Below are 21,553 nucleotides of genomic sequence, written 5' to 3' on the forward strand. Positions count from 1 at the left end.
TGGTGGGGAAAAGTGATATATTTTTCCTAGTATAATGTTGTCTGTTTCCCACAGTGGATACAATTTCCAGGTATACATTTCATCCAGTAGGAGGTGCTAGTAATATGCCACAGTAATAAAAGATAGTTTTAGTTCAATTCAGGAGAAAATATGCGGGGCTTTTTTTTTGTTTTTTTTGTTTTAAGGAATTCTGAAGATCTAAATTTTGTTTATTGCCACTCATTCTTGTAGAACATATCTATGAAAATAATATTGTCTGTTAAGTTCATTAATTTATACATAATTAAGGTGCAGCTACAGTAAACTGAGTATCCAGGTGCTTTAGCTGTCAGCTCGTAGTACTTCCTGAGCATTAAGATTCAGATAAATAGACTTTGCATAATCTTCAAAGCAAAATTACCTTCAGTGTGTTTATACATAGCCTAATCAAATACTGTGGTTAACAAATATAGTTTCACCTTGTAGTCAGCACCAGTCAAACAAAAAACAGTGAAGATAAGAATGCATGATTAGTATTTAGATAATGTATATTTAGAATCTAATATCCTTAAATTGCAGAATTAATCTACTAGCCTATTCTAGTCTAATGCTAAAAGTGAAGTTAGAGGTTAAGTTTCTTTGCTCAGTTGGGATTCCTTTGCACGGTGTGAGCAAACTGATCTGATATGAGAGTCCCTTCTAGTACAGAGTGGTGATTCAGTGCAGCGCTGTTCTACTGGAATCCCCTTGCAAGGTTTGCTGGAACTGTATCACAGAAGGCTGTAAAATACAGCTGGACAAGAGCTGTAGCTTGCAGTGGTTTGTGGACTCTGGTCAGGACCACAGAGTACTGTAAAATCATCTTATTGCTCTCCATTTTCTTCCTGGGAGTTTATTGTGACACAGTTGTAACTGCTTATGAGATGCTCTGTTTTTGCAGGCTACTTTTGAACGAGGCTTGGAACTCCATGCTAAGGTCACTGTCTTTGCTGAAGGCTGTCATGGACATCTAGCCAAACAACTGTACGCAAAATACAACCTGAGGGAGAAATGCCAAGCCCAGAGCTATGGCATTGGGTTGAAAGAGGTATGATCTGCATTTTTTAATGATAAAGGAGAATACTGTCAAGGTACAATGTAGTTTGCAAGTCATTGCAATGATTTGAGTAACAGTTTCAGATGTCAGAAGCTTTGCAGTTTTGAAGCTAGTGGCATTCCCTGAATGTCTTAACTGAATGTTTGTTTCAGCTGCTGTTTCTCCTTTTATCTAGAGGTATCTGTAAAACTATTTTCACTTCTTTAAAATCCATCTCATTTGTGAAATCTGCTCTCAGTACTTCTAGTGAGTAAGAGGGGGTTTCTTGCTGCCTAATCTTAGGGTATTTTAATACCAAAGGATGGGAAGAATGGTTGTCTGATTTTCTTGTATATTCATTAGAGAAGAAAGTGCTGTTTCAGATGAGTTGTTCTCTCTAGATGAGCTTCCCATCTTACTTTCTGACCTCACCCCCTCCAATTCTTTCACTGGGCTTGTAAAATCGAGGTAGGGATTGGGTTTTGTTTTCAAAATCTTTTATGTTCAGGAAATATTAGTCATGAAAAATACCTGTTTGTTTTGGGTGTGTTGATCTGTTTATGGTTTGGCTATCATTTCTTTCTTTAGGCATGTACTTCCAACTACAAACTATTTTCTAAGTAATTATTTTCGATTTCTGTAGAGAATAGACAAATTGGTAAATGATCCTACGAGTGATGTAGTCTTAATTAAAATTTCTCTTAAGTTGTACAGATAAGACTGGTTTCAGTATAGCTGTCTGCTTCGGCGAATAGTCCAATAGGAGGTGGAGCTATAAAGTGAAATAAAGTGAAGCTGATGAGCCAATGTCCATGCTATGCACATCTGAGGGTTATTTTTACTTTGGACAAGCTCTGAGTCCTGTGAACTGAGTACTCTTTTGTGACTGGAATGCTTTAGATGGGTTTCTGGAGCCAGTCTTGGAGTTGAGTTTCATCTGAAAGGAATTCAGTTCATGTCTTCTGCATCTGCTCTTTAATGTGAACTAAAGCACAGTAAGTGAGAGCAACCAGGAGTCCAACTTAAAGTGTGCCCTTTAATCCAAACTGAAACATCTATGTATGTGTACCTTCTGTGCTTGAGGTGCTCTGATGGCACTGAGCTGCTGGAAGGAGTAGTTCCATTCCCCTTTAATCATTAGGTTACACTAGACACAGAACTTCATAATGAAGAGATGTTTTGTGAAGAAAGCAGAAAACTGACCTGTTAGTGAAAACATGAAAATCCTTCTGTGAGTATGCCATGGGTTAAATGAGTAGTGGAGATGTGCAGGAGAGGGAAGAGAGGACAGTTGGTTGGGCAGCAACATTTAGGTCAATTCAGCCATGTGGTTAAGCCTGACTTTGAAAATCTTGTGAGGAGTTATAGCGAATCATATGAAAAAAAACAATATTTTAGTTGAAAAAAGTCTCTCATTAAAAGAATCCAATTGTGATTGAATGAGAATTTTGGGTATAACATTGGAGTCTCAGTCATATTTTCTAACATGTAGCTTTTCAAGGAAGAGAAGTGCTGTCAAATTTGTAAATGGTAACCTAAAAAAATATATATACTTTGTTACCTGGCCTGCAGGTGAATGAGTTTATAATTTCAGCAGTAAAATAATTTCTTTTTTTTTTCCCTCAGCACTTAATTGTGTGTTTGTCTTCTATGCTATTGAAAGCTTGTTGCTTTGCAGTATGAAATAATTATTGGTGATCTTCATTTCAGTTATGGACTATTGACGAAAAGAAATGGAAACCAGGAAGAGTAGAACACACCGTAGGCTGGCCTTTAGACAGACATACCTATGGAGGATCCTTTCTTTATCACTTAAATGAGGGTGAACCTTTAGTTGCTCTTGGATTTGTGGTATGTGAAGCTATATTTTTCTCTCATATGTGTTTGTTGTTGTTGTTCAGTCTTCATTTTTATACATTTTCTTTGTTTTAATGTGAAGATGAAAACACAAGAGTGACAACAGACCAAATTTAGTACTTCCACTATTTTGAGTGCACTTAGTCCTATATAAGGCAAGATTAATTCATCACATTAATCTGTCTTTAGATCTAGTGTCTTCTGTTAAGGACAAAATGAAGAACTTAAATGCTTTTTTTTTTTTTGTAAAAGTTACAAATTTTGCTAAAGCCATAAAAAGGTGATTAACCAAAACTGTTCTTGCAAAACTTTGTGAAGTATTTGAAAGTTAAGAAATGTCAAAATCAGGTCACTTCTTGCCTTTGCAGTTGAGGTCTCTGTCAGTCTGAGCTGATTCTTGTACTAGTTACAATATTGCACTTTCAGGAAGCTCAGTAATGAAAGTGGTTGCAAATAGTTCTCTAAGAGCAGGGAACAGATAGAGAAATCAGGGTACTGTTTGATGCTGTCTCATAGGGTATTTTGCTGATTTTTCTCAAATAAAACTGAGAGGATTTGGAAACTATTCCACTGGACAAAAGAGAAAATTGAACAACTTATATTTTTCTGTGACTAAGTTAAAGATGGGAAATGTAGGATATACCTTTGAGCAAGTTCTCAAATGAGTAAAATGCAAATTGTGGGCATTCCCATTTTCTTCTTTCATCATTCTTTCCCCAGTGTTCACCTAATGGGAATTAATTGACTGGGCTAAATGATGTGAACTGTTTTTTTTTTTTTTTTTCAGTATATGAGTGTGAGGAGATAACTATCTAGAAATAATTGTTTACCCCTTCTTTCAGCTTGTCTAGTGCAGTTTTTGAAACACAAATTTGATAGGAGTTTTCCTACTTATCCTACCCATTAAACCGTGCTTAATTTAATTCCACTTATTTATTTCAAAGGCAGGTGGAAGGTGGTTACAATGCAATTAAGTACCTCAGTTCTTCAGGTTTTAGGTAGGTCATAGTCTCATGGCAGCAAATTCTCAGGCTTGCTTGGCACTGTCCTGTTTTTGGTAGTGCTTTAAGTACAAAGATCCTTAGGTTGGTTCAATGTGAAATACCAGTAGTTGATGTGCTAATATGCTGTTGTTTTCTTTTCCTAACTTTTTTGAAATTTCATCATTCATTTTCATTAATGTTACGCTTCTTTTTAAGGTTGGCTTAGATTATCAAAATCCCTATTTGAATCCGTTTAGGGAGTTTCAGAGGTGGAAGCACCATCCTACTGTAGAATCTACTTTGGAGGGTGGAAAAAGGATCGCGTATGGTGCCAGAGCGCTGAATGAAGGTGGTCTCCAGGTAATTGTTTAATGAAGTTATTTACTTACAGATCTTGATAGCCATGTTTGTAGCACTGCAGATTCAGATTGCGTGCTGTGGGGAAATGAGAGAAACGTGTTATCTGGCTGGAGGCAGCTGCTGTGATTTGCTGTGATTTGGATTCTGTAATACTAGCAGCCTTCTGACACAATCACTTCACTTTCTACTTTGTTAATGGGGTATGTATTGCAAGCAAATGTGTTTAACAATGAAAGAGCTACAGATGATTCTTCATTTTGCTTGGAAACCTGGGTGAGAAAGAGGCACCACTTACTATCCTGTTTTTTTGGGTGAGTGGAGGGTGGTGGGATTTTCTTAATTGAGTGTTCTTTTGTGTGCTTGACCCTTAAGACAGTGATGGTAGCCAGGCTGCTATCTTCAGCCAGTTCATGGGGCTGTTTCCCTCTGTTCTCTGACAGCTTTGACTATTCTTTTTAATTTGAATCCCTTCTTTAATACAAATGTGGCGTAAGGCAGCTTTTGCAATACAAGTAGAACTTCAGCAGCAAGATAATTGTTGATGTAATCTTTTGGAGCCTTGATGCAAGTGTGAATGCCTGAGACTGAGTCATGTGGGTTCGTGAAGTAACTCACTGCTCATGCTTGTGATAACATGTTCAGTCAGTCTGCTCTGCAGTCTGAACTGGAAGTACGTTGTGTCATGTTCTTTGCAATGGGTTCGTGATGACTGCAGTGTCACTAGCTTATCTCAGAATAAAGGCTACTCTTTCTAGTGCACTCGTTTCTCCATCATAGAGAGTCATTGAATTTCTGGCTTGGATGAAGTAGTCAGATTCAGAGCACTTGTGTGCTTACAGTGCTTCAAACATACAGCTAAAAAAGAATGTGGTAATTTTATTGCCACTTACAGACATTGGTGGGCTGAGTTACAGGAGGTATAGCTTTTTCACTTCTATGTCTCCAAATCATTGGACTTCTTTTCTGGATTTAAACCAACATGCCCCTTACTTTGCACTACTCCTAATAAAAAAACAAATTTAGCTTTTTAACTTTGTATAGTTAGTTGTCTATTTGATCATGGTGTTATATTTTTAAGTAACTTTATAATATAAAATATAAATAAAATATGTATAACTTATACTCTGTATATGTATTTTTTATAATATATGCAGTTAGTTAAAAAAAAAAGAAAAACTGACAGATGAGTCACTTTTTCACTAAAATTCACTGAAGATTTTTTAAAAAGAGTAACTCTTTGCATATGTTGCTTTGATAACTGCAGCAGTCTGACTCATTTACATTACTGGAGTACAGGAAGATTCACTTACATAAAGTGGTTCTGTAGCTCCACTTTTCATTTTGATGACAGCATTGCATCAAATATAGCTTTTTATTGACCACTGTTTGGATATTCAAAAGTGGGTTGTGAGCAGATACTGACAAAACAAGCAGAAGAAAAGAAACAGTTATTTCAGATTATCTTGAATTCCAGGGATACTTTTGTTTGTAGTTAGTACAAGAGGATAAATGTCTATTAATGAAATACATGTGATGCTTGCAAATCATCTTCATGTTTTAGGTTTGAGTTAATTGTGCTCAATGACATTGTGCTCCTTGTAGGAGTAAGGAAGTGATTTAGCACCAAAACATAGATTTGTTGGCTGCTGAGCAACTTCTCTCAAATAACACATTTTAGGAGAGAGGGCAGTTTAACAGAGATTTGTGAAGTAGAATGAAGATAGCAGTGTGATATACTGTGAGGTGAGACTGTGAGGTGAAAAATGGAAGCACAAATGTAATTTAAAAAAACAATTCACTTGAAATTGAATGTGGAATGTGAAGTTTGTGGGTGACAGTAACCAGTCTTGTTCTTTACTTATACTTTCTTTCTAGTTGCTTTCTTTGTAACAAGTGCTGTTATTTTATATTCAGACCTAGTACAGTGGCTGCGTTCTTATTGGCTTACCATGCAAAAAATAAGCAACTCTAATACATTTTTAGGTAGTACAGATCCAAGTCTCATGCCAGTTTGCCAGAATGTTGTATTCACTTCAAAAACAGAAAACACACTTATTTCTTTTTCCTCTCCAGTCAATACCCAAGCTCACCTTCCCAGGTGGATTGTTAATTGGTTGCAGTCCTGGACTCATGAATGTGCCTAAGATCAAAGGGACACATACTGCAATGAAAAGTGGCATGTTGGCTTCAGAAGCCATCTTTAGCCAATTAACCAATGAAAATCTCCAGTCAAAGACGATAGGTAAGATCACTGCACTGTCACTTGGAGTTGCCTTGTGTTCAGTTGACCCACCAATAGTTTAGGTGTAACTTAATGTCTGAAGGAAATACGAGTAAATCCTGAAATGGTTGTGGTGGTTTAGAAAGATGTATAATGTTTAGTTACTATTTACGTGGTAAATTGATTTAAGAAATAAGCTTTTATTTATTTATTAAAAGTATTGATCCTGCTGCTAGAGCAAAAATAAGCCTCTAACGAGCATCTGAAAAGTAAGTTTACACTGCTTATACAAGAAAACAAGAATGGTATCTTTTCCTACAAATGTTAAAATGTGCTTCTTTATTCAGAAAGTCTTACTGAAAGAGTACAATCAGAAAGCAAAAAATTACATGGAGCTGATGAAATGTAAGCAAAAGAGGGTGCAGTTTCTCTAGTTTATTCTTCACTACTTCATTAGTAGGATCGTTTTTTTTCCTTCTGTGGTAGGATACTTCTTCTGTCTTTGCAGTAGTCTGTGTGAGATTGTGTATTTTCTATTATATAATTTAAACATGCTGAAGTGATCATCTGATCCTGACCACATGTAGTGTTATACTTAAGCCTTGCTTGTTCCCTTAAGTCTGTTAACAAAGGCTGTACAGGAGATAACCTCGTTAAGATTTCAGTTACTCTGGAAGTGGACACCATAGCCACGTGATAATTATTTCAGAAACTTCTTTATAGCAGTGGATCATTCTTAGTGAGCTCTTGTTCAAGTGTAACATGCAGCAAAAGATAGCAGAGAGGTATGCTGAACAAATAAATTAAACTCCTAGTTTAGCATAACATGATAAAATGCTTAGAACCCATCTGAGATAATAATCACTCTTACTGGGTTACTGTGGCACTCACTGATTATCAGCAGATTTTATAAGCTGCTACCAGTTCTGTCAACACAGGGTATTACTGCCCAGTTACTGCTTTGGGCATAGATAAGGAGGTAGAAAATAGAGACCGAAGCACGTTTTCACATACAGATAAACCCTTAGAACTTAATTATTTAGAACATTTAATCCTGTGCAGTAGTAACTGAATGGTGATGGGGAAAGTCTCAGGAAACTTTCTTGATATGAAACTTGTTTTTTTCCTAATCACTTGGCTTTAAGTATACTGTAGTAGATGTGGCATGTGCAGTGTCTATAGTATTTTTAACAAATCAGGAATTTCTAGTCAAATGAACCTTGTTAACTTGCTGGCTCCTGAGGGAGAGAAATAACATTGTCTAGCACTGGTGTCCTTCATTTAGGCCACAGCCAAAGTTACTGACATCTGCATGTTTGTGGTTGCTTCACTTGTAAAGAAAAATCTTGTAACTTGACAATTTAAAATGAAAAACCTGAGTCTTGAATTGCAAGTAAACAGTCCTGGTCAAATCTTAGAATCCAAGAGAGTAGCTGTTTCCAATAGATGGCCAGTTTAGCCATCTGCTCCACAGTTGACACTTGCTGACAAGTGCCAACAAACCAGTCTTTTCAGGAGGCTGAAATACACTGTTTAGGATACTCCTACCTTACTAATTTGAAATTCTGATTTTTGCTCCCTTCGTTGTTAACGACTGTCTTTGTTCAACAATCATTTTCTATGTTAAGGATAGCCTTTACATACTCTAGGTACCTAACAAGTAATGTCCTGCCGTAGGACTTGATGTGCAAGAGTATGAAGAGAACCTGAAAAAGTCCTGGGTCTGGAAAGAGCTGTACTCAGTTAGAAACATCCGACCGTCCTGCCATAGCATGCTTGGTGTGTATGGAGGGATGATTTACACAGGTATATTTTATTGGCTACTCAGAGGAAAGGAACCGTGGACATTAAAACATCCAGGTAATTTCATTATTTCCTGAAAGGAGATGCATGTGTCAGTCTCCTGATCTTAGCTGAAGCTAGAGCATTCGAGGGCAAGTGGCAAGAACTCTAGAACAGTGGCTAATTGGAGAAGCAGACTTGTTACATTACCTAGTGCATCACGTACACAAAGGCATTAAAGCAGTATTCCACTTGGGCATAGGTGTGTCTTTTGAAAAGGACTTCCTCTTAGGAAATAGTTCATTCTGATAAGGAGGGAAGTCAAAAAAAAGCTTGATTAGATTGTTCAAGAATGACTGCAAATTACTGTAATCCTACTCTGAATCTTATTTGTTAAAAATGTATTAGGACCAGATTTTGCTCAGCTCAAGCAAGCCAAAGACTGCACACCTATTGAATACCCAAAGCCTGATGGAAAAATCAGTTTTGATCTCTTGTCATCTGTGGCTTTAAGTGGTACAAATCATGAGCATGACCAGCCTGCTCATTTGACTCTGAAAGATGACAGCATCCCTGTGAGCAGGAATCTGGCTGTATTTGATGGACCAGAACAAAGATTTTGCCCTGCAGGTAGGTAATAAAAACAAAGCATGAGAGATTTTTTGTAAGTTTAAAAAAAAGTATTTCAAGAAAATTCCTCCTGGCCTTCTGAGTACTTCCACTCCTCTTCCCAGAAGAGGGTTCAAGGGGCAATCTTTAAATTTATGTTGTTAAAAATACTTTCATGACAAAAAAGAAAGCTATTCAGTGACACTTTTAATACATTTCTGTCCTTCTGCTTGCAGTGTATTTGACCATACATGCAAGGAAAAACTGGTCAGTGAAGTGACAAACTCTTGTGTTTTTTCCCAGGCGTTTATGAATATATCCCTCTGGAATCAGGAGAAGGATCAAGACTGCAGATAAATGCTCAGAACTGTGTCCACTGCAAAACATGTGATATTAAAGACCCAAGTCAGAACATTAACTGGGTAGTGCCTGAAGGTGGCGGAGGACCAGCTTATAATGGGATGTAAACAGGCAGGAAACTTTTCTGTGACTTCTGATCAACCAGCAGCTAAGTTGGAGTATTTCATGCTGAAGTGTAAAGTACAGCACTGATTTGAATGTTTCAGTTTGAGACTAATGTGCCATTCTCAATTTTAGGTATGACCATTGCATAAAACCGAAGGTCATTGTACTCTGGTTATTTAAATAGAACAACTTTTCAGGAGTCTTGTGGCAGGCAGAAGAAAGTTATTCTCTGGACTAACATATGAACTTTGCATCTTAGATATGTTGCTGAAGTTCAGTGTTGATAGGAGCCATAGCCAAAATCACTGGTGTGGTGTGGTGGAGGAGTTTAGTGACTATCCTTTAAAAAAAAAAAGCCTTTCTCTGTCTACCTGAAGTGCTTTACTTGTAGTCCTACCTCACAGTAGGGAAAATACATTAATCTAGAAAACTGTCACTGTTTGTGTTACACGTTTTACATAAAAGTTAGATGTGTTTCTGTTTTTCTTCCTGATGATGACAGGCAGCCCATCTGCAATACAGTCTGTAAGGAGGTTTAACAAATGCTTAATAGTTGCACCCCTGTGATATGTCTGCCAGCACTTGTTTCTTGCAAGGAATCAGGCCTGCACTAATAAATAAAGAAAAACAAAACAAAACAGAAACTGCCCAAATTGCTTCAGTGGTAAACCAGACTTCTTAGGAAGCACCATTAAGCCACAAAAGCACCATTACTGCTTTTATGCATTAACAATGTATCTGAGTCACCAAACACAAGTTATTTACAGCTTAAAAGAACAGCAACACTTGACCTTTGACCAATGTCTTTATTATTAGACCTGTAAGTTGTAAACACAGAACTGCAGTACAGGGCAAATGAAAGAAGGAACACTTACTTACAGCTCCATTTAGCCTTTTGCATGAGTTAGTGCATAGAATTCAACATTTAGGAATAAAAAAATCAAGCAAACATTTTAGCATAAGCTGCCTTCTCTTTCTCCTTTTGAGCTTTTATCTTCTGTTTGATTTTGAGTGTTTCTGTCTGGATAGCTGTTTGAAAAGAAAATTCATGACACGGTTATAGTAATGTCTTTACATTAGGTTTCTCAGTATGTCAAGATCAGATCTCAGTGCTGCAAATAATATTTGATATACTAGCATTACGTTTCATTTTCTATTAGGTCAGATACTAGCAGCAAACAGACTCTGTCCCACACTTCATTTCACATGGTAAGGTAACCAGGTAGACAAGGATGTAAGAAGCACACTGTTGATATGCATACTGGATTTATGATGTCAGAATCTTTTCCTATTAGATGTTACTGCAACCTGGGAATTATTAAGACCACTTTGAGCTATGCTGTTGACCTCTGTACCTACATAAGCAGGTTGTGCAGGGTGCCAGAAGCATCACTGCTGTACAAGAACATGTTTCCATGTCAGCAGACTTGTGCTTAACACAGCTGCATTTTAAGTTTCAGCAGCCTGTAGAAACCTCCATTTCAGACATCACAGTGGTACGGTTTTCTATGTAAGTATTACCCCAGTTGCTTTGTTACATTCTTGAAATAAGGAATCTGTAAGAAACAGCTTTATTTTTACCTTTGTCCTCGGGGGCAATTTCATGAGCCTTTTTAAGATCAGCCTTAATAGAAAGAGAAATGTAAATGAATCTTCTGATTAAATGTTTATATTAAAATAATGATTATTACTAAATATTGTGATCATTACCAGTGCCTGATCGAGATCTTTTACTCCCTGCCATCCTTGAGCCCGCCTGTAGAGAGCCTTAGTATTCGCTGGATCTATTTGAAGAGCCTGTGAATTTAATAAAGTTGTCACGTTAACATGCAGTACTTCACAGCTCTCATCTCTACAAATGGCACCGTTCCCACCAGTAGACAATCTCCCTGTTTGATTTGAGGGTAAGCTTTCAGAGATTACCAGGAGAAAAAAAAACACTAGAATGTAACACTAGACTAGATGTAATAGCTATCTAATCAGTTCTGCTGCTGCTGTACCACAAGCAGGCTTTTGTCAAGGACCAGCATACATTAAGATAAAATGGAACTGCATCTGTACAGCTGTCAAGGTGTTGCTACAGTTCAAATTATCCTAACCCTGAGGCTCAGCATTCAACTCTCTATGTTACAGCTCCTTCCTCCATGCATAAAAACAAAACTGAAAAATGATATCCTAAGTAAAACAGAATTTTCTGTTCCTATCCTTTGGAGAAAAAACTTTTCACTAGATGATAGGAAGATGCATATAATTGTACGATTCAGGAACCTTATCAAGTTTCAGTTATTGTACCTTTCCTGAGCTGAATGGTTTCATTGATAAACATATTCCACCTGACATGCATGACAGTATCAAAATAGGAAATAAAACAATGAGGAGAAGAAACTGTTCCACTTGTTTATTGCTATTTTTTAAAGCGCTTCAGTTAATTAGGCTACTTCCATTCTTTAAGAGCTTTATGTTCTTGCCCGTGAAAATCAGGTTTTTTTCTTACTACAAAGATAGTTCTGTTATACCTTCTTGAATTTAGAAAATATAGCTTTTTATGATTTAGAGGAAATCTTTGTGTAAACGTGGGGCTTTATTAGTTTTACTAACCTTAACTCATTAGGAAATCTAGACACTAGGAGCGCTATCCAGATCTATTTCCAATCACTTCAGCATCAGCTTTTCATAGAAAGTAAGTATTGTTCTGGAAGTTCGTCGTGATCTGTCTGCTGCAAAGCCTGGAAGCCTCTTTGGAGTCCAGAGTTCAAAAAATGAGGTGCCTGCCCCACGTACACACACGTAGCATTCCTTATTTGTAGCTTACAGCTCATTTAAGGCAAGGTTTGTATGAACAGGTTTAGCTCTTTGTAATTAGTTATTTGCGCCAGATGAATGTATTACTCAAAAAACTTTTGGCTGCAAGAAATCCTAACTAGAAATGTGTAATTTCTCATTAACAATTCCTTGAACTCTACTAGTAGTTACTTCTAGAAAACTGCTGTTCAGATTAAAATACTGACTTATTGTTTTAACATTTGTTATGATACCAAAACAGAGTACATTATCGATATCTACTGTAGTTATGGAGCTGCCTCCAGCAATTTTGCAATTATAATCATATAAAAGTATTTTTCAGACTTGCAAGTATTACAAGTATCGTGATTAATAATTTCTGTCAGTAACACTTAAATGCTATTTTATCATTTTCTAGAGGACAGATGCCATATTACGCTTTATTTCTTCCATCTGTCCATCCTGAATAGCCAGTTGTGAAAATTCTGCAGAACTGCAGAACACCATCAGCAGGCAGAAGAGAGCCAGCTCTTTAAAAACACCTCACATGCAGATCAGCTGAGACTCCTGTTTTCAGCAGGTAGCCCTAGCAGATGCTCATTATGATCCTCTACTAACAGATAAGTGTGCTAATACTCATTTGTTTTTTGCTTCTTTGTTTTCCAAGATTTCAGACTTAGATGAATTATTTCAAGTTTACCAATATGTACTCAGTTCTGTTTTCTCGGTTTTTTTCCTTGCCTCTAATTCTGTTTTTTCAGTATTTCCATTGTTTCCTTCTTTCTTTCTTCCCATTCAGCAATTTCATCACTAAACCCAGCCAAAAGTTTTAGTTAGTTAGAAAACTAACTTCAAGGAATAAAATACAAGCCTATCAAATCTTCAGTGTTTGCTCATAATCTTCTAAAAAAAATAGAATTTTTTTCACCATGGACAATTTAACTCTTTATAGTATAAACATTAGCTCTGTTCTTAGGGAACAAAATTGACAAAGTGTGTATTTTTTTTTTCCTGGCAGTAAGTAACAGCCCTCTTCTGTTTGTTCCTAGTAAGTCATTTACTTTTCAAAATCTTTCTGAAAGGACCAATACTAGAAACTTAGTAGTAACTTCACAATCTGCCTTTTGCTTTGTTTTCAGAGCAGGATGTTGTCATAATACTCTTTAAAAAAGCACTGCGGTTTCAGTCTCCATTCTCTCCATAGGCTAATCAAATTACTTAATGCTAATTTTACCTCTGAACAACTTTCAATGGCTCCCTGCCAATCCAATAGTTTCAGTTTACAAGCGCCAATGTTTAAAACACAGCTTAACCCAATGGTCTTCAGCTTTGGCTTCTCTCCCTCCTCTGCCACTGCTTCAGAAGCTTCTACATACCTGGAGAAAAACAGGTTCACAAAGAACATGTGTTACTATTGCAGCTTCAGTTTTGTTCTGCCCTTAGCTAACTTTCCATGGTTAGGCTCAAGCTGCTTTCTCCAAAGTGGCATTTTTAATGCAGTTACAATTCCATCATTACAAATATTTTTGCACCACAATATGTGAGACTTAACCTAACAAAAGGTGAAATTACAACTGAGTGTAAGAACACGAGAGGAACATACTCCTGTCCCCACGCTGCACTAATAGTATCTTTTTTTTTTCTTAGAAAAGACTGTTTAGATGACACTAAACCATTAGAATTTATCTCTGTGATTGTTTATTCCCAACAACCATATTGTTTACCTGTGTCTGTCACAGGTGAACTGGCAGGTAAGTTGCATTTCCTTTTTCTTAATGAACAGTATGCTAATGCTGGCAGGTTTTGTTTCAAATGTCAAAGGTCTGCTGTGGATATAAAAGTTCTGACTCTTCCAATGACCTACTTACAGAACTTCTTTTTGTTTCAAAATATACAGAGCAAGCTGATCAAAATCATGTTTGCAGACATTCATACTTTCATTGTGCCATGAGTAACACGCAATCTTTGCAGATTAGTGCCAATGTGATTTCAGTTTTGTATTCCTATCTTTTGAGTACTGGTTGGTTCGTATATAATTTTGGAGTATAGAAATAAGCAATGTTTAAAATACAAATTAGACATGATACATTGTTTTGTCTGTTTGCTGTGCATCATGCAAGATATGAAGCCAGAAGAGAGAACAAAGGTGTAAAAGCAATGGAAAAAATAAGAAAATTAGTATGTTCAAAGCAAATAGAGTACACCTATGGGATCTAGACATCACACTAAAGCATGAAAGACCGCAACCATTCTAGAAACAAACTTAGAACTTTCAAGTCAAATAAATCTCTAAGTTCAATATGAAGGGAAACAAGGGAATAATACATCTGCATGAAAACCTGTGAGTTCTTACATTAAAAATAACTGGTTAAGCATCAGAAAGATGGGAAAACAAAGAACTGGAGGTTATAATGGAATCTAAGAAAGAATACACAATGCAACACTGCTTTTAAAACATCGTTGCCAGATGTTGTCGTTGTGTGCTAGGTGAGTTGTAACTAAGACAAGGGAGCTGCCTCTGGTGAGAGCTGTGTCAGAACTATTCCACACTACCTAAAGAGTTAGACTTTATGATAGAATTGTGGGGCATGTCCACTCAAGTATGAAAACAGGTTCCAGCTCTTCTTTATAGATAAAACAGATACGTCTTCTTAGAGAAGCTGCTTTCTATTCACTAGGATAAATAATTAGTATCAAAAAGAGGTCTACACAAACTGAAAGAGCCTTTGTTAGATGTGTTCATGTTGGCATGACAACTAAATGGGAGTGATGGCATAATTATACCTGTTACTTTTCTTAGAACAGTTAGTTAAAACGCAAAGTTCCTTAAGGCTCATTCCAGCCTTCTTTCTTTATGATTTCTAAAAAGTTTCTGTGTCAATCAGTTATTTCACATTTGCTACTCAAGTGTGAAAAGATTCTTGACACCAGGAGAAGTTGTATCTTGAGTTAATATCTATAATTAAAAGATGAACTTTTATGCTTCAGGAAGACATCACTTGTATGAAATCCAGTAATTTAAAACACAGCATTAAGTATTCCTGAACGTTTTCTTTCATTTTCTTTCATTGTTGTTACTGCTGATAAACCAGTGATTATAAAGCAAGTTAAAGGCCAGTATAAAGTTACTGGGAGAACCACATTTAAATGAAACTAATATCATGATAAAGGAGCAGAATGGGAACAAAACCATGAAGATTATGATTTTGAAGGCAAGTCTGATTTATACATGGAGTCAGGATGATGGCATGGCACCTCAAAAAATAGTAACAAATTAAGCATCATGTTAGGGAGTGTTTTCTCTTGAACATCACAATCTCCTAAACCTACTGATTATTAGAAATCTGAGAGGTATCTCCTTCTTTTCATAGAATCATAGAATCACTCAGGTTGGAAAAGACCTTCAAGATCATCAAGTCCAACCACAACCTAACCATACTACCCTAACTCTAACAGCCCTCTGCTAAATCATGTCCCTGAGCACCACATCCAAACAGTTCTTAAACACATCCAGGGATGGTGACTCAACCACCTCCCTGGGGAGTCTATTCCAGTGCTTAACAACCCTTTCTGTAAAGAAGTGTTTCCTGATATCCAACCTAAACCTCTCTTGGTGCAACTTGAGGCCATTTCCCCTCATCCTGTCACCAGTGAGATGAGACCAACCCTGCTCTTGCTGTAAGTACCCTCAGATATTGGAAGAGAGCAATAAGGTCTCCCCTCAGCCTCCTCTTCCCCAGACTGAACAGCCCCAGTTCCTTCAGTCTCTTCTCATAGGCCGTATTCTCCAAGCCCTTCACCAGCCTTGTTGCCCTTCTTTGGCCCTGCTCCAGCACCTCCATGTCCTTTCTGTACTGAGGTGCCAAAACTGAACACAGCACTTGAGGTGAGGCCTCACCAGTGCCGAGCACAGGGGCAGGATGACTTCCCTGGTCCTGCTCACCACTCCATTCCTGATCCAAGCCAGGATGCCACTGGCCTCCCTGGCCACCTGGGCACACTGCTGGCTCATATTCAGCTGAGTGTCCATCAGTGCACCAAGGTCCCTTTCCATCAGGCAGCTTTCCAGCCTCTCCTCCCCAAGCCTGTAGTGTTGCCTGGGCTTGTGACCAGAATGCAGGACCTGATACTTGGCCCTACTGAAACTCATAGTTTACCTTGGCCCATTGATCCAGTCTATCCAGGTCCCTCTGTAGTGCCTTTCTCCTCTCTGGCAGATCAGCACTCCCTCCCTCCCTCCCTCCCTCCTTCCTTTCCCTTCTGAACACCCAGTATACCGCTGTACTTTCCTTCAGCACAGCAGGAGCATTAACAGAGGAACATTTAGCCAATTCTAAACAATGCTTATTGCCTATAGCTCTCACCTAGCAGTAAGCAGAAGACCTACATGAGCAAGTAGCTAAAACTCAATCACATGTCTTCCAAACTCTGAAAGTTATTGTTTAGAACAGAAAAAAAAGCAGAGCACCACGCATTTTTTAAATGCACGTACAATTGCTTGATAGCAATACTGATTTGGATTACAGGAACTACCTCATTTAATGATGATAGCCTTACCGTAAACTTTTACTATACTTTTTAGCTGCCACTGCCCAATTTTGCGATTTGAAGAAAGTATTTCCTATATTCTTTATGTCTTCTGCTATGGCCACAATCTTGTCAACCTAATAGATGGAAAATATAACAGATAAATTTACTTGTGAAAATAGTCTTGGCTTACCTAATTTTTGACAGTTGGATCCCGTGTCCGCTCTCTATGACTACAATGAACTCTCAGAAGTATTTCAGTTTTAGATAAATCCTAGCTTCAAACCACTCCTGTAATATTCTCTACCTTATGGTATGCAGTAGAAAGATTAAACTCGTAATGGGTTTTCTACAGCATAAAGGAGAAAACACCAGAGATAACACAGCAGTTCAACCTTCCCCTAAATGCTATATAAAGCAGTGTTGATCGTTATTCATAGAAAGAATTATATCTCAAAAGTCAAACTACTCATCTAAGACAGCTTTATTTGCAAGGATATTTCACCTTCTGTCTCTGAAAATGGTACCTGAACTCTGCACATTCTAAACTAAAAGTTCTATCAACACACATTTCATTTCTTTTTCTCAAAATGCTTCAAACTTCTATGGAATGAGAAAACTGCCTGTGTGCATCAAATCCATCATTTCTATTTCCAGAGTGGCACATTTTTCAAGTATATAGTAGCACCTAGCTACTATATACTAAAAATATTTGTAAGATTGGTCCTTTGTTATTTTTGTAAGGCAACATTTTAAGGGTGGATATTTTAAAAGCTGCATAAAGTCCGTATGTCTGATATTAAGTTAGTTGTCTCTTGGCTGGAAGTCTAATAATTGCAATTTGTCACTAAAGCACAAGCAAAAAATGAGTAAAAAGAAATGAACAGAAGAAGAAATAAGTACAATATTGTGTTGTTAGTTACTGGGAAAAAAATCAGTTGTAATTAGCACTGAATAAAGAGATAGCAGTTTCCTCCCTCAGCATTCACTGTCCTAAAAATGGACATTACCAGTCAATCAGAATCTTGATTATTAGAAATAAAGGCTGAATGAACACCATCGCAGACACCACGTAACTCGGGGTACTTACAGGTTCTTGTACTCTGTAAAATAAGTACCTTGAAAGAAAAATACTTACATCCTTTAAGTCTACATCTGAATCTTCTGGAAAATCTGGATAAGTGTCTCCTGAACCATCCTGGGGAACAATTCCCCAGTCATCTCCCTCCTTTAGCTCTCCACATTCTGCAATGACACACAACTGGGGAAGAAAAAAAGTGTCAATAGCAGTTTTGCTTATTAAAACAGCTTCTTCCCCTCCCACCCCCCAAAAAAAGCTCCATCTCATCCCTAGCTGCCTTAGATTTTGCTTACCTTAGCAGGATTTTCTCCATTTACTTCAACGTTTTCTAATATTTTTACAACACCCATTCCTTTGATCACTTGGCCGAAGACCACGTGTTTACCATCCAGGTGTGAAGTAGGCACTGTTGTAATAAAGAACTGGGAGCCATTAGTACCAGGTCCTGCATTGGCCATGCTCAGCAGCCCTGGTTTATCATGCTGCATTTGAAAAAAAAAAACACAACAAAAAAAACAATACATCACAACCAACGTATACAAAACCACTGTAATATATGTTGCAAGGACAGACACAATAAAGACTTGGTAAATCACAGTTACACTCAGTTGGCTGCTAATCTTACTTATCATGACCAAAAGGGGCCAACACCCAGTTGTGCATCTCTGCTTGTCACCTAGTGTTCTAGCAAGCAGAGCAAACGACTTGATGCTCTTAACATTTCTTGTCTGCTTCTTGTACAATCAGTGCACCCCACTGAACTGGCACAGAGATGTGAATGGTTTTTTTTTTGTCTTTTTCTTTAATTAGAACTAACACTGACCAATATACAAAAAGCCAACAGTAAGCTCTGGTGTTGTGTTACGCACGCACGTTTTGTCTGTAAAGATTCAGAGAGCAAGGCAGAAAGTTACAGATGGAATCTGGTGGCTCTGATCTTCAGAATATTTCCACGCAGCTCCATTTTGTTTGGGGCCAAGGCTCAGCATCAGTCCCATGAAGAGTCCTACTTACTAGCAAAACTCTTAATAACTTCATCTTAAAACGCATGCATTTTCTTGTTTGGAAAAACAGTGCAGATAAAGTGGCTCTGCCATGATGGTTTCAGCTTTCCTTTGGTATGCTTGCAAAGCAAGTGAAAAGTCTGGAAAAATCAGACTGCGACAGACTCTCAGCTTGCAAACTCTGGCACAATAACAACACTGCACAAAGGGGACTTGCACAATGGCACAGCCATTAGCTGGAGATGTAACACAAAAAAAGCCTTCTGGGAGTAGTCAGGCTTGGTAAGCTTGCCACTGGCCAAGTCTTGCAAATGATTCCAGTTCACAGGTTAACTATATAAATACAACAAAATCAAACAGATAGCAGCTCTGTTGTCCAGCACGAACAAAAGCAGCTGACTGTTGGCCAGGCAGTGGTTTGAAGGCGTCGTTCAGGATTACTAGATACTAAGTACATTGTCCAGTGAATTTCTGTAGAGCAAGTTAACTCCAACTAAAATCCTAACAGACTTTGTCAAGCAACCCACGATGAGGAGAATGGGAAACAAACGCTGTACAAGCCCCAGTGAGCTCTCCAGCTTCTCAATGACACCCTGATATCTTTTGCTACAGAAGCACAGAAGTAGGGATTGTTTTCATTCCATTCAAAATCATCCCCAGATTAGAAAAAAGCAAGGATGCCAAAAGATGTCCTTCATCAGAGCGTTATGGAGTCCTTCAACAAGGGCCAGATAACCTCAGTGCAGCAGTGCTACGGGCACCACCAGACGAAAAGGTCAGACTTAAGAGAACATCTCACAGCTGTCACTGATTGAACTGCACTCAGGGCTTGTTTCAACCACTGGATAGCAATGCCTGCCAGCTGTTCAGCTGTTGTTGTGATGGGGTCTCACACAGCAAGACAACTAAACGCCGCTGGAAATCCAAAACCTGAATGAAATTACACTTTTCAATAGAGTACCTTATAATGAAAGTTTTCATCTTCAAATTTTTCGCCGTATATACTTTCTCCACCTGTGCCATTTTGATTTGAGAAATCTCCACCCTGGACCATGAACTGTTTAATTACTGTAAAAGAGAATATTTTTTATTAGAGCAGCGAGTCAGGAAAGGCACAGAGATTGATGCTTAAGGGAACTTGATGCAACTCACTTCTATGGAAAGGGCACCCTTTGTAATGGAGGGGTTTTCCAGTTGTCGGCCCCGTTCCTTTCTCTCCCGTACATAACGCACGGAAATTTTCGGCAGTTTTAGGTACGATGTCAGCAAATAACTCAAAGACGATTCGTCCGACTGGGAGGACAGAGAGAAAACGATTAACGCGTTAGTTAGTCCCGTCCTCGGGACTGCGTACCGCAGGACAATTAAACCTTTCAGAACGGCCTGTTTTCATTTTGACTGCCGTTACACGTCGGAAATCGCCGGCGCAGGGGCTCCCGAGGCACAGCCGAGGTTCGTGCCGTCCCACGCCGGCCGGACGGCGGCTGATGGCGGCTGATGGCGGCCGCGCCGCACGTGGAGGCGCGCAGAGCCAAGCACGCGGCACCGCCCCGCTCTCGCTCGGCTCCGGTGCGGCTGCCATGTTGCCTTTCCGCCCGTCCTCTCCGCCCCCCCCCCCCCCCCCACCGCTTGACGATTCCAAGCCACGAACGGCGAGGAGCCCACCACCCCGCGCTCCCCCGCTCCGATCCCCTCCCGCGAGCACTCGCTCCGAGACGGGCCCGCTCCCCAGCCCCGCAGCGCTCACGCACGTCCCGAACGCTGCGCGCCCACCTCGCTCTCCCCCGATGTCTACATCGAAGAAAGCGCGGGGGTTGCGGGGGTTACCGGGCCGCTCTGCAGGGGACGGGTGCGACATTCTGCAGCCGCCCGCCGACCGCTCTGGCTCCGCCCGCTCGCCCCCACCCCGTTCCGGCCGCCGCGGGGCCGCGGCCCGCTCCGCCCACCGGCGGCAGTGCGACGAGTGGCGGCCGCGGGGGCTGGGGAGGGCTGTGCTGCCGTGTGGGTGCGCGGAGAGGGGGGGGGAAGGGAGGTTCCCTCGTTTAGTCTGCGTTTACGGTCAATAAATGTTTGGAAACGCTGACAAATCCCGGTTTTCTTAAGGTCTGAAAGCAAAACCCTTGTCAAATCGTGACAAATCTGCTCTGAAGCAGACCGTCGTGTTTGAAGCAAACCACCCCGCGTTGCGGAAGCCATCGGGAAACGCAGACTCTCCTCACAACCTGATTCCCAGACCGAAAGGAGAAATGCGGTAGCGCTGATGTTAATAACCCTGCCAGGACCTGTGCTGATGGTTCCCACAGCCGCCGTGCAGATGTTGGTTGGAGGCGATCAGCACCAAGCTCTCCTGTGTGTCACATCTGGGAAGCCTGGACAGAAGGAAAAGTCATCAAGCCACCATCTGGGAGCGCTTAAGTGAGGAATTAGCGGAACCACGCGAAGGCATTCTGTTTTCTGAGCCAGGCCGTGCAGCTGCGTCAGGGATTTCACATGCCCCAGTGTCAGAGGCCACCAGCGCTGCGAGCCACGTGCGAGTCAGCAGGCATCAGGCCACGGGCACAGGCTGAGGTGTTTTCATCATTACCCTAAGCACAGGCGAGATGCAGAGAGGCAGGACTGACAACATCACTGGGGTAGAACGGTCAAGCCACGAGTGTGGTTGTCTTTGGCAGACATCAGAGTGAAGCACGCTGTGTGTGTGTCCTCCACAAGAGCTGCTGGCAGCTTGCATTCGGGAAGAAGCAGTGATTCATTCCTCCAGCAGCAGGCTCACACGCTGCTGCAGCCATGGCCCTGGCCAAGCTGGAACAGTTTATACTCCAGATTAGT

At 39.7% G+C, this 21,553-nt stretch overlaps 2 protein-coding genes across 2 annotated transcripts in view; one reads left to right on the forward strand and one right to left on the reverse strand.

Annotated features, from left to right (window-relative positions):
* Positions 1–10,133, forward strand: part of ETFDH (electron transfer flavoprotein dehydrogenase) — a 15,351-nt gene extending 5,218 nt beyond the window's left edge. Inside the window, exons 7-13 of the mRNA XM_031614231.2 lie at positions 920–1,066; positions 2,765–2,905; positions 4,111–4,254; positions 6,328–6,496; positions 8,153–8,335; positions 8,666–8,887; positions 9,170–10,133. Of these exons, the coding sequence (XP_031470091.1) occupies positions 920–1,066; positions 2,765–2,905; positions 4,111–4,254; positions 6,328–6,496; positions 8,153–8,335; positions 8,666–8,887; positions 9,170–9,333 (1,170 nt within the window). The 3' untranslated portion in view covers positions 9,334–10,133. The remainder of the gene's footprint in view (positions 1–919; positions 1,067–2,764; positions 2,906–4,110; positions 4,255–6,327; positions 6,497–8,152; positions 8,336–8,665; positions 8,888–9,169) is intronic.
* PPID (peptidylprolyl isomerase D) lies at positions 10,118–20,657 on the reverse strand. The gene is made up of 10 exons (XM_031614232.2): positions 20,498–20,657; positions 19,877–20,017; positions 19,686–19,792; positions 18,014–18,202; positions 17,778–17,900; positions 16,670–16,776; positions 13,347–13,488; positions 11,042–11,128; positions 10,913–10,955; positions 10,118–10,360 (listed from the first exon to the last, which is right to left on the reverse strand). The coding sequence occupies exons 1-10, from the start codon at positions 20,580–20,582 to the stop codon at positions 10,272–10,274; spliced, it is 1,113 nt and encodes a 370-aa protein (XP_031470092.2). The 5' UTR covers positions 20,583–20,657; the 3' UTR covers positions 10,118–10,271.
* Positions 20,658–21,553: the final 896 nt, after the last annotated feature.

The sequence above is a fragment of the Phasianus colchicus genome, chromosome 4, assembly GCF_987193195.1.
Source record: "Phasianus colchicus chromosome 4, bPhaCol1.hap1.1, whole genome shotgun sequence".
Taxonomy (NCBI): Eukaryota; Metazoa; Chordata; class Aves; order Galliformes; family Phasianidae; genus Phasianus; species Phasianus colchicus.